A 13,174-nucleotide genomic window follows, 5' to 3' on the forward strand; every position below is an offset into this window, starting at 1 on the left:
ATCTGTTGTGTGGACTGGTCCCACCCTGGGCAGTGGGGAGCCCTCAAAGAGTTCTCAGTCCTATGAAGGCAGGGGCCTTTGAATCTTGCCGTAAATCTCTAGGGAAAGAGAGTGTGTTCAGTGTGCCAAGAGAAATAATGATAACAACAACAACAATAATAATAATAAATTGGAAACCCATAGGCGTGAGTAACAAATTCGTCTTGGGCAAAGACACAGAGAAGGGAAGGTGCAGGGTTTTCTGAGTCTGAGGACTGGAGCAGTGCGGATAGGACAAAAGGAACACAAGTAGGCACAAAACAGACCAGGGGGCCTTGAATGGCCAACCAGAAGGCCAACAATGTCCTTAGACTTTGTTCTAAGGACAGTGAGGAGGCTACAGTGTGGGGACGCTTCACAAAGGGGCAGGGCTGGAGGTAGGCAGCCCAGAGGGCCTGCAGCAGGAGTCCAAGCTGGGGATGAGCTCAGGGCAGCCGTAGGGGGAGGCGAGGGGAGGCGGGTTCAAAAGGCACCATAGACCCTGATCCACTTTCCCAAGCCTGCAGTCTAGTCCAGCTCTCAGTGTGAATTTGCCTCCCTCTCCCCCTTCCACCCCTTCCCATCCCAGCCCTCACAGAGAATCCACCAGGAAATAGAAAAGAAACAGGACATTCTGTTCCAGTGAGTCAGTCACCAGGCCCCGGGACTTTCTGGCCTGTTCTCCAGCCCCTCCCCACCACCTGGCCTGGCCCCCAAGCCTCTCCCCTCCACTTCCCACCCTGGCTCACAGGACTTCCTTCCTCAGGGAAGGCCTCAGAACAAGATTTCCTTCCTCACTTTAGAATCCCGTCAGCTGTTCTGGGGTATTTGGGAACAGGCCTCCAGGCTTTGGCAAGATGTTTCTGTCATCTATCCCATTTTAGGGAAGAGGAAACTGAGACTCCCTTGAGGTGAGCACTCTCCCAAGGCCACCCAGCACCACACCCTCCCTCCCAGACACAGCGCCAGCCACACCCAAGCACGGGAGGGGTCAGGCTGGCTGGAGACTCAAGGCCTGGATAAGAAACCCTGACCCAGTTACCAAAGAAACATTAATTCAGCACAGCCCATGGAAGGGGGCTTCTGCAGTTCCAGAGCGCAGTCTGCCCTAGAGATGGACTGAAGAGAGCCCTGGAGGTAGAGCCCAGGGGCCAGCCTGGACGGCCTCTTCCCCCTCTCTCTGTCTGGGCAGGGCTGCCTGCAAACCCTAACCTCCCCCTCATCAGAGCTCAGGCCCCAGGCCTTCTCACCTACTGTCCTCAGAGCCCGCACCAGGCACTCGGTCCCACCGGAGAGGAAGGTCCTGGGCGAGGCAAACAAAGGGCTGGCCACTCCCTCCCTCCCACTTGAGTTACAATCAAGAGCCTCTTCACAAAAGCTTCTTAGTGGTTTTTATTTTCTTGTATTAAGGCACCATTGACTTGATTGTGCAGCCTCAAGCTACGTTCTGCAAATGAAAGGGCGTTACCAGGGCACCTCCCAGCTACCGCCCTGGCCAGAGGCCTGGTTGTTTGGAGAGAGCAGGGTACACCTTCTGTGCATCCCCACACCCCTGTGCACCTGCACCAGACTGGCCGTCACTTCTGGTGCCCGTTGGGACTTACAGTCACAAGGTGGTGTCCGCCCCCGAAGGACCACCACCACCCCTGCTCTCAGCCCCGTCAGGGCCACCCCTGGAGCTCTTCAGTCCTCCGCCTCCGTAGCACACGGGGCACAGTAGGCGAATGAAGCCCAGGCAGGTCCCGACGTTCACCGCCGAGAGGTGCCCTTCGGCACGGGAACCTCGGGGTCCCCGCATCCTGGTGATGGTGGGGCAGGCTGCCATCCAGGCATCAGCGGCGGCCTCACTGGGCCTGGTGGGCGTGGTGGGCATGGTGGTGGGCGAGGTGATGGTGGTGATGGAGAGTCGCATGGGGCATGTGAGGCACACGGCCAGAATAACGGATATGGTGCAAGCGTCCCAGGTGGCCCCGGCCTGAGGAGATCGGAGGCTGGGCCCACCGGACTCGGTTTCTCCTTGCAGCAGGGTGGTTCCTCTCCACGTCAGTCTCCTCCTGTCTGCAGTACAAGCAGGCGGCCAGCAGCAGCAGCAGCAACAGCAGAGCCACAGCAGCGCCTATGATCAAGCCCACGAGGGTCGTGCTCCCCAGGAGGCCCAGCATCTGGGAGTTGACAGCGGCCTCCGCTCGGTGGCTCCTCGCTGCTTCCTCCCCTTCGGCAGCCTCTGCTCAGCCCTCACAGTCACTGGACTTTGTTTTCTCAGCTCCTGTGGGCTGGAGAGCAGCCAGGGAATGTGGGTGCAGCCTCTTTGGGCTGGAGCTGCCAGCCAAGGGGAGGCCTGGCCACTGTTAGCTCTGGGGAGGCCCACAGCGAGGCTTGGTCGGGACAGAGGAGCTGAAAGGAGGGGCTGCGGGGTGGGGAGGGGCCAGAGGCTGGAGATAAAGAGTCTAGGCCCCCAATCCTGCTGTTTGGCCAAGTGACTGGGCCAGCTCTGTCCCCTCCCTGGGCTCCCTCCTCTCTTACTGAGAGCACAGCACATGGGTTCTCGAACCACATGACTCACTTGCCCTGTGATAGTGCACAAGTTTCCTAAACTCTCTGTGCCTCAGTTTCCTCATCTGCAAAATGGCTCATTAGAGCATATTTCCACATAGGGTTTTCTGAGGATTCAAGGAGTTAAGATTTATAAGGCACTTAAACCAGGTCCTGACACATTTGCCACTGATATTAAGGCAGCAGAGTTTGCACCAGTCGACTTGGGAGACCTCGTGCCATCTGAGAGTCTGCGGCTCCCTGTCCTGCAGCCCACAGAGGCCTCCTGGACTAGTCAGGTTCTATCGTGCAATTGTCCCACACTTCAGGAGCTCAGGCAGGCCCCGCAGGCAGGGTTTTATCATCCAGGGAAGATGAACAACTGTCTCTGCGTCCTCGGTCCTACTGGATCTGGGAGCTAAGAGGGTCTGGGTGTTAGCCCAGGGCTGCAGGAGGCAGGAAGGAGGCTGCTGAGGTCAGAGAGGCCCCAGTGCCAGCCTCCTGGCTTCCAACCAACAGGCTCAACTGGCCATAAACGGCAGGCCCTCGCGCCACCCCAGCCCAGCAGTTGTGACACGCCATTCCTGCCTGGGGGAGAATTTACAGAGGGGGCAGGACCTGAGCAGTTTCGCATCCCTCTCCCCCTCCTGGTCCTGAATCCTCTGTTCATCTAGACAAGCACTTACCCATCCCACCCACATGTCCAGGGATGGGCGTCCACTATCTCCCTGGGCAGCCCCTTCTGCTGTGGGCTTGTCGGACTGTTCTCACAGCTCTTCCTCACACGTGGCAGGGCCTCCCCGAAGCCCCAGCTCTGCATCTCCATCCCGAGACCATGGATGCCCGGGGGCCCTCCACAGTGAGCCCACCTCTGTGGGACCTTGGACAAGTCCCTCCCCTGCAGCCTGTTTCCTCCTCTGGAAAAGTGCCAGGGCAAGAGGTGACCTCTGGGGACCTTCCCTCTCTGACCTCAATCTGAAATGAGCTCTCTCAGGGAAGCCCCAAACCCTTAAGGCAAAGCTCCTCTGGATGGAAAAGCCAAGCATTCCCTTCAACCAAATTGGGCTCTGGGGGCAGTGGGTCTAATGAGTCCTGGGGCTTTCACCCTGGGGTAGGGGGCGTGGAGGGAGGAAGCCACTTGAACTTTTAATGATGCTCAAGTGAGAACTCCCTCCTGTGGCTTCTAGATGCCTGCGAGCCCAGCTGCCTTCCCTGGGGGCCTGTTAAGGAGGGAAGTGTGCTGGAAGGAGGAGGAGGAAGCCAAACAGAACTTTCTCCTTCTTGGGAGCTTCTCCAAGGAGACTCCCACCCCACACCAGCCACGGGAGGGGGGCAGGGCCCTGCGACTGGCAGAACGCCAGTCAGCACTAAGGGCCTCTTGGAGTCACACAGACCCAGCCCTCACTGAGAGCCAGAGAAACTGAGGGAGGGGAATTGCCTAAGGTACCCCAGCTTTGTGGGCTATTCTAGACCGCAAATAATCAAGACAGCACGATTCCCGGAGTGAAGGGGGCTCCAGAGTGAAAGCTGAGATCAGCTGAGGACCGTCCACAGAGATAACAGGGAAAGGGTGTGTGGATTTGGATGACTTTGGGTGGGGGCAGGGAATTGGGGGAGCTCCCCCATCCTACACACACATACACACACATTTATTTTCTTAAGTGCAGGGTCACTCCCCATCTGGACAGAAGATACAATCCCAAGGTGGGCATTTGATTTGAAGCTTTGGGCACTCGGGAAGGTGTTGAGACCACGGTCCACCACGACGTCACAAGTGACTGAGACCTCCTTGGAGGGCTTGCAGGACTGATGACCTTAGAGGATGTGTGGCTGTGTCTAGGGATTCCCTGCCTCAGAAAAGCTGTCCTGTGGCGTCGCTGTATTTCTCCCTTAGGGTCAGGGTTTCTGCACGCTCTACAAACAGCCTTCCAAGATAAGGGGCCAGAGTTCCAGACAATACATACGGCTGATGGGTCAGGACTTTTGGAGTTCATATCATTAGCTTCATGCCCATGCTCTCCAGGGTGCACAGATCTCTGCATGGACTTGCACACATGCACACATGTGTACACTTGTAAACCAACATTGCACTGAGAGCAAACTCATGCACCAAGAGTTGTGTGTGCACACGCTTATACACAAGTACACAAGGGCACAAGTTCCCTACAAGCTCACAAACTTGTGCTTGTACTGGCTGCAAGTGGTTTTCGGTTGTCCCATGACAGCAACCATTGTTTTCACTAATTGGTGGCACCACCTAGCGGTGACACTGTAAATAAATCAGTTTTGTATTCGGACCTGTCAAAAGTTATAGTTGCCTGGGGCTTACCTGGTGGCGCAGTGGTTGAGAGTCCGCCTGCCGATGCAGGAGATATAGGTTCGTGTCCTGGTGGGGGAAGAATACCACGTGTCGTGGAGCGGCTCGGCCTGTGAGCCACGGCCGCTGAGCCTACGCGTCCGGAGCCTGTGCTCCGCAACGGGAAAGACCACAACAGTGAGAGGCCTGCGTACCGCAAAAAAAAAAAAAAAGGAACATTTTTGTTATGTTTAAGTAGAGAATCGCATGCAGAAATACAATCAAGGAGGGTTTTTTCGTGGGGGGCGGAGTCAACATGGCGGACTAGGAGGACGTGGAATTCGCGTCTCCTCGCAACTAGGGCACCTACCAGGCACTGGTGGGGGACCACTGACACCTAAGGGAATGGGAGGAACCCTCAGCAACCGGGTAGGACCTGGGCGTTGGGGGGAGTGAGGGGGTAGGAGAAGTGGAGGCGGGATGGGACCGGGGCCCCTGAGGGACGGCTGGGGTAGGGGAAGGGATCCCATGCCCAGGGGGGAAAGGAAGGGACCATTGGGAGCACAAAGGATCAAAAGGGAGCATGGCCAGCGTTTCCCATGCCCACTTGGGCCCCTGGGAGCCTGCTGAGATCCCAGGCCTGATCCTCTGCCCACCGAGGCCCCCTCCAGCCACGCGGGTCCTAAGGGAGTGGGAGGGAGAGATGGCGGAGCAAAAGTAAAGGCCGGACCTACGGGACAGGCACCCCTGAGAGGTGGCTGGGGGAGGGGAGGAGTTCCTACACCCAGCGGGACCCACCCACGGTTAGGGGTCCAGCGGGGACAGGGGAGACCCTGGTTGGGGGGCAGAGGAACGGAAGGGAACACAGCCAACACGTTCCCTGTCCACTTAGGCACCGGGGAGCCTGTTGGGCTCCCAGGCCTAATCCTCTGCCCTCGGAGCCTCCCTCCTGCTGTGCCTCTACACCCTCTCCCAGGGCCCTACCTCTACACTCAGAGGTAGCCCCTCTGAGACCCCCTCCAACCATGCTGGGCCTAAACCCCACCCACACACCCTCACCCAGGGCCTTACCTCTAACTCCGGAAATCCACACTCCATAAGCCCCCTTCTGCATGTGCTTCCTCTTCCCTTCCGGGCAGGTCCTAAACAGAGGCCCCACCCCACGCTTGAAAGTCACCCCACCCACCCCACCCCCCACCTAGGCCCCACCCCCACCTAGGCCCCACCCATCCTAAACCCTGCCCCTACCTAAGTTCCACCCCACCCCCCTGTCAAAACTCCACCGCCCATAGCCAAGGCTTTTTTTTTTTTTTTTTTTTTGCGGTACGCTGGCCTCTCACTGCTGTGGCCTCTCCCGTTGCGGAGCACAGGCTCCGGACGCGCAGGCTCAGCGGGCATGGCTCACGGGCCCAGCCGCTCCGCGGCACGTGGGATCTTCCCGGACCGGGGCACGAACCCGTGTCCCCTGCATCGAGAGGCGGACTCTCAACCACTGCACCACCAGGGAAGCCCAACGCTTTTTTTTTTTCTACTTTTAGGTTGGGGTTCTGTTTTACCTTGTTGCTGTTGTTGTTTGTATTTTTATTTTTTCTAATAAATCTTTTATTTTTCTAATTTTATTCTTTATATTTTGTTATTGTTCTGCTCCTTTTGGCTTGTTCCCCCGTTTTTTTTTTCTTTTTTCTGTTGTGGTTTTATTTTACTTTGTTGAAGTTGTTTCAATTATATTTTTATTTCTCCTAATATATTTATTATCTTTCTAATTTTACTTTTTTTTTTTTATTCTTTGTTATTGTACTGCTCCTTTTTTCCTTTTTCTTTTCCTTTTGTTTTTTTTGCCACGCCATGCAGCTTGCGGGATCTTGGTTCCCAGGCCAGAGGTCAGGCCTGAGCTCCTGTGGTGGGAAAGCCAAGCCCAAACCGCTGGACGGATAGAGAACCTCAGACCCCAGGGAATATTAATCAGAGTGAGGCCTCCTGGAGGTCCTCATCTCGGCACCAAAACCCAGCTCTACCCAACGGCCTACAAACTCCAGTGCTGGATGGCTCAGGCCAAACAAGCAGACAGGAATACAGTCCCACCATCAAAAAAAAAAAAGTGAAATGACAAAAAAATATGTTACAGACGAAGGAGCAAGGTAAAAACCTGCAAGACCAAATAAATGCGGACAAAATAGGCAACCTACCTGAAAAAGAATTCAGAGTAATGATAGTAAAGCTGATCCAAAATCTCGGAAACAGAATGGAGAAACTACAAGAAATGTTAAATAAGGATCTAGAAGAACTAAAGAACAAACAAACAGTGATGAAAAACACAATTACTGAAATTAAAAATACTCTAGAAGGAATCAGTAGCAGAATAACTGAGGCAGAAGAATGGATAAGTGAGCTGGAGGATAAAATGGTGGAAATAACTGCTGGGGAGCAGAGTAAAGAAAAAAGAATGAAAAGAATTAAGGACAGTATCAGAGACCTCTGGGACAACATTAAACGCACCAACATTCGAATTATAGGGTTCCCAGAAGCAGAAGAGAAAAATAAAGGGGCTGAGAAAATATTTGAAGAGACTATAGTCAAAAACTTCCCTAATATGGGAAAGGAAATAGTCAATCAAGTCCAGGAAGCACAGAGAGTCCTATACAGGATAAATCCAAGGAGAAACATGCCAAGACACATATTAATCAAACTATCAAAAATTAAATACAAAGAAAGAATATTAAAAGCAGCAAGGGAAAACCAACAAATAACATACAAGGGAATCCCCATAAGGTTAACAGCTGATCTTTCAGCAGAAACTCTGCAAGCCAGAAGGAACTGGCAGGACATATTTAAAGTGATGAAAGGGGAAAACCTACAACCAAGATTACTCTACCCGTCAAGGATCTCATTCAGATTTGACAGAGAAATTAAAACCTTTACAGACAAGCAAAAGCTGAGAGAGTTCAGCACCACCAAACCAGCTCTACAACAACTGCTAAAGGAAATTCTCTAGGCAAGAAACACAAAAGAAGGAAAAGACCTACAATAACGAACCGAAAACAATTAAGAAAATGGGAATGGGGACATACATATCGATAATTACCTTAAATGTAAATGGATTAAATGCTCCCACCAAAAGACACAGATTGGCTAAATGGATACAAAAACAAGACGCATATATTTGCTGTCTACAAGAGACCCACTTCAGACCTAGAGACACATACAGACTGAGAGTAAGGGGATGGAAAAAGGTATTTCATGCAAATGGAAACCAAAAGAAAGCTGGAGTAGCAATTCTCATATCAGACAAAATAGACTTTAAAATAAAGACTATTACAAGAGACAAAGAAGGACACTACATAATGATCAAGGGATCGATCCAAGAAGAAGATATAACAATTGTAAATATTTATGCACCCAACATAGGAGCACCTCAATACATAAGGCAAATACTAACAGCCATAAAAGGGGAAATCGACAGTAACACATTCATAGTAGGGAACTTTAACACCCCACTTTCACCAATGGACAGATCATCCAAAATGAAAATAAATAAGGAAACACAAGCTTTAAATGACAGATTAAACAAGATGGACTTAATTGATATTTATAAGACATTCCATCCAAAAACAACAGAATACACATTTTTCTCAAGTGCTCATGGAACATTCTCCAGGATAGATCATATCTTGGGTCACAAATCAAGCCTTGGTAAATTTAAGAAAATTGAAATTGTATCAAGTATCTTTTCTGACCACAACGCTATGAGACTAGATATCAATTACAGGAAAAGATCTGTAAAAAATACAAACACATGGAGGCTAAACAATACACTACTTAATAACGAAGTGATCACTGAAGAAATCAAAGAGGAAATCAAAAAATACCTAGAAACAAATGACAATGAAAACACGACGACTCAAAATCTATGGGATGCAGCAAAAGCAGTTCTAAGAGGGAAGTTTATAGCAATACAATCCTACCTTAAGAAACAGGAAACATCTCGAATAAACAACCTAACCTTGCACCTAAAGCAATTAGAGAAAGAAGAACAAAAAAACCCTGAAATTAGCAGAAGGAAAGAAATCATAAAAATCAGATCAGAAATAAATGAAAAAGAAATGAAGGAAACGATAGCAAAGCTCAATAAAACTAAAAGCTGGTTCTTTGAAAGGATAAACAAAATTGATAAACCATTAGCCAGACTCATCAAGAAAAAAAGGGAGAAGACTCAAATCAATAGAATTAGAAATGAAAAAGGAGAAGTAACAACTGACACTGCAGAAATACAAAAGATCATGAGAGATTACTACAAGCAACTCTATGCCAATAAAATGGACAACCTGGAAGAAATGGACAAATTCTTAGAAAGGCACAACCTGCCAAGACTGAATCAGGAAGAAATAGAAAATATGAACAGACCAATCACAAGCACTGAAATTGAAACTGTGATTAAAAATCTTCCAACAAACAAAAGCCCAGGACCAGATGGCTTCACAGGCGAATTCTATCAAACATTTAGAGAAGAGCTATCACCTATCCTTCTCAAACTGTTCCAAAATATAGCAGAGGGAGGAACACTCCCCAACTCATTCTACGAGACCACCATCACCCTGATACCAAAACCAGACAAGGACGTCACAAAGAAAGAAAACTACAGGCCAATATCACTGATGAACATAGATGCAAAAATCCTCAACAAAATACTAGCAAACAGAATCCAACAGCACATTAAACGGATCATACACCATGATCAAGTGGGGTTTATTCCAGGAATGCAAGGATTCTTCAATATATGCAAATCAATCAACGTGATACACCATATTAACAAATTGAAGGAGAAAAACCATATGATCATCTCAATAGATGCAGAGAAAGCTTTTGACAAAATTCAACACCCATTTATGATAAAAACCCTGCAGAAAGTAGGCATAGAGGGAACTTTCCTCAACATAATAAAGGCCATATATGACAAACCCACAGCCAACATCGTCCTCAATGGTGAAAAACTGAAAGCATTTCCACTAAGATCAGGAACAAGACAACGTTGTCCACTCTCACCGCTCTTATTCAACATAGTTTTGGAAGTTTTAGCCACAGTAATCAGAGAAGAAAAGGAAATAAAAGGAATCCAAATCGGAAAAGAAGAAGTAAAGCTGTCACTCTTTGCAGATGACGTGATACTATACATAGAGAATCCTAAAGATGCTACCAGAAAACTACGAGAGCTAATCAATGAATTTGGTAAAGTAGCAGGATACAAAATTAATGCACAGAAATCTCTGGCATTCCTATACACTAAGGATGAAAAATCTGAAAGTGAAATCAAGAAAACACTCCCATTTACCATTGCAACAAAAAGAATAAAATATCTAGGAATAAACCTACCTAAGGAGACAAAAGACCTGTATGCAGAAAATTATAAGACACTGATGAAAGAAATTAAAGATGATACAAATAGATGGAGAGATATACCATGTTCTTGGATTGGAAGAATCAACATTGTGAAAATGACTCTACTACCCAAAGCAAACTACAGATTCAATGCAATCCCTATCAAACTACGACTGGCATTTTTCACAGAACTAGAACAAAAAATTTCACAATTTGTATGGAAACACAAAAGACCCCGAATAGCCAAAGCAATCTTGAGAACGAAAAACGGAGCTGGAGGAATCAGGCTTCCTGACTTCAGATTATACTACAAAGCTACAGTAATCAAGACAGTATGGTACTGGCACAAAAACAGAAATATAGATCAATGGAACAGGATAGAAAGCCCAGAGATAAACCCACGCACATATGGTCACCTTATCTTTGATAAAGGAGGCAGGAATGTACAGTGGCGAAAGGACAGCCTCTTCAATAAGTGGTGCTGGGAAAACTGGAGAGCTACATATAAAAGTATGAGATTAGATAACTCCCTAACACCATACACAAGAATAAGCTCAAAATGGATTAAAGACCTAAATGTAAGGCCAGAAACTATCAAACTCTTAGAGGAAAACATAGGCAGGACACTCTATGACATAAATCACAGCAAGATCCTTTTTGACCCACCTCCTAGAGAAATGGAAATAAAAACAAAAATAAACAAATGGGACCTAATGAAACTTAAAAGCTTTTGCGCAGCAAAGGAAACCATAAACAAGACCAAAAGACAACTCTCAGAATGGGAGAAAATATTTGCAAATGAAGCAACTGACAAAGGATTAATCTCCAAAATTTATAAGCAGCTCATGCAGCTTAATAACAAAAAAACAAACAACCCAATCCAAAAATGGGCAGAAGACCTAAATAGACATTTCTCCAAAGAAGATATACAGACTGCCAACAAACACGTGAAAGAATGCTCAACATCACTAATCATTAGAGAAATGCAAATCAAAACTACAATGAGATATCATCTCACACCAGTCAGAATGGCCATCATCAAAAAATCTAGAAACAATAAATGCTGGAGAGGGTGTGGAGAAATGGGAACCCTCTTACACTGTTGGTGAGAATGTAAATTGATACAGCCACTGTGGAGAACAGTATGGGGGTTCCTTAAAAAGCTACAAATAGAATGACCATATGACCCAGCAATCCCACTACTGGGCATATACCCTGAGAAAACCATAATTCAAAAAGAGTCATGTACCAAAATGTTCATTGCAGCTCTATTTACAATAGCCCAGAGATGGAAACAACCTAAGTGTCCATCATCGGATGAATGGATAAAGAAGATGTGGCACATATATACAATGGAATATTACTCAGCCATAAAAAGAAACGAAATTGAGCTATTTGTAATGAGGTGGATAGACCTAGAGTCTGTCATACAGAGTGAAGTAAGTCAGAAAGAGAGAGACAAATACCGTATGCTAACACATATATATGGAATTTAAAAAAAAAAAATGTCATGAAAAACCTAGGGGTGAAACAGGAATAAAGACACAGACTTACTAGAGAATGGACTTGAGGCTATGGGGAGGGGGAAGGGTAAACTGTGACAAAGGCGAGAGAGAGGCATGGACATGTATACACTACCAAACGTAAAATAGATAGCTAGTGGGAAGCAGCCGCATAGCACAGAGAGATCAGCTCGGTGCTTTGTGACCGCCTGGATGGGTGGGATAGGGAGGGTGGGAGGGAGGGAGACGCAAGCAGGAAGAGATATGGGAACATATGTATATATATAACTGATTCATTTTGTTGTGAAGCTGAAGCTAACATACCATTGTAAAGCAATTATACTCCAATAAAGATGTTAAAATGAAAAAAAAAAGAAAAAGAAATAAAAGGCATCCAAACTGAAAAGGAAGAAGTAAAATTATCTCTCTTTGCAGATGATATGATCTTATATGTAGAAAACCCTAAAGACTCCACACACAAAAAAAGCTGTTTGAATTAATAAATGAACTCAGGAAAGTACCAGGATACAAAGTCAACACACAAAAATCTGTTGCCTATCTATACATGAACAGTGAACAATCTGAAAGGAAATTACAAAAGCAATTCCATTTACAATAGCATCAAAAAATAAAATAAAATACTTAGGAATTAACCAAGGAGGTGAAAGATTTGTACAACAAAAACTAAAAAACATTGCTGACAGAAACTAAAGAAGACATAAATAAATGGAAACACTTCCCATGTTCATGGATTGGAAGACTTAATAGAGTATAAATGTCAATACTACCCAAAGCAATCTACAGATTCAATGTAATTCATACCAAAATCCCAATGACTTTTTTTGCAGAAATAGAAAAACTCATCCTAAAATTCATATGGAATCTCAAGGAACCCTGAATAGCCAAAACAATCTTGAAAAAGAACAAAACTGGCGGACTCACACTTCCTGATTTAAAAACTTACTACAAAGTTACAATGATCAAAACAGTGTGGTATTGGCATTAAGACAGATATATGTACCAATGGAATAGAATAGAGAGCCCCGAAATAAACCCTCACATATATGGTCAAATGATTTTTGACAAGAGTGCCAAGACGGTTCAATGGGGAAAGGATGGCCTTTTCAACAAATGGTACTGGGAAAACTGGATATCCACATGCAAAAGAATGAAGTTGGACCCTTACTTAACACCATATATAAAAATTAACTCAAAATGGATCAAGGACCTAAATGTAAGACCTAAAACAATAAAAATTTTAGGAGAAAACATAGGACAAAAGCTTCAGGACATTGAATTTGGCAATGATTTCTTACATATGACCCCAAGGGCACAGGTAACAAAAGAAAAATAGACAAATTAGACTTCACAAAAAGTTTTAACTTTTGTGCATCAAAAGACACTATCCATATAAAAAGGCAACCCACAGAATGTGATAAAATATTTGCAAATT

At 46.7% G+C, this 13,174-nt stretch overlaps 1 protein-coding gene across 1 annotated transcript in view; it reads right to left on the minus strand.

The window, feature by feature from the left end:
• Positions 1–1,395: 1,395 nt before the first annotated feature.
• The window catches only part of HRCT1 (histidine rich carboxyl terminus 1), a 39,641-nt gene continuing 27,862 nt past the window's right edge, over positions 1,396–13,174 (minus strand). The window contains exons 5-7 of the mRNA XM_030884232.3: positions 5,918–5,988; positions 4,880–5,053; positions 1,396–2,291 (exon numbers count right to left, since the gene is read on the minus strand). Of these exons, the coding sequence (XP_030740092.2) occupies positions 1,863–2,180 (318 nt within the window). The 5' untranslated portion in view covers positions 2,181–2,291; positions 4,880–5,053; positions 5,918–5,988 and the 3' untranslated portion in view covers positions 1,396–1,862. The remainder of the gene's footprint in view (positions 2,292–4,879; positions 5,054–5,917; positions 5,989–13,174) is intronic.

Source organism: Globicephala melas, chromosome 6, assembly GCF_963455315.2.
Source record: "Globicephala melas chromosome 6, mGloMel1.2, whole genome shotgun sequence".
Taxonomy (NCBI): Eukaryota; Metazoa; Chordata; class Mammalia; order Artiodactyla; family Delphinidae; genus Globicephala; species Globicephala melas.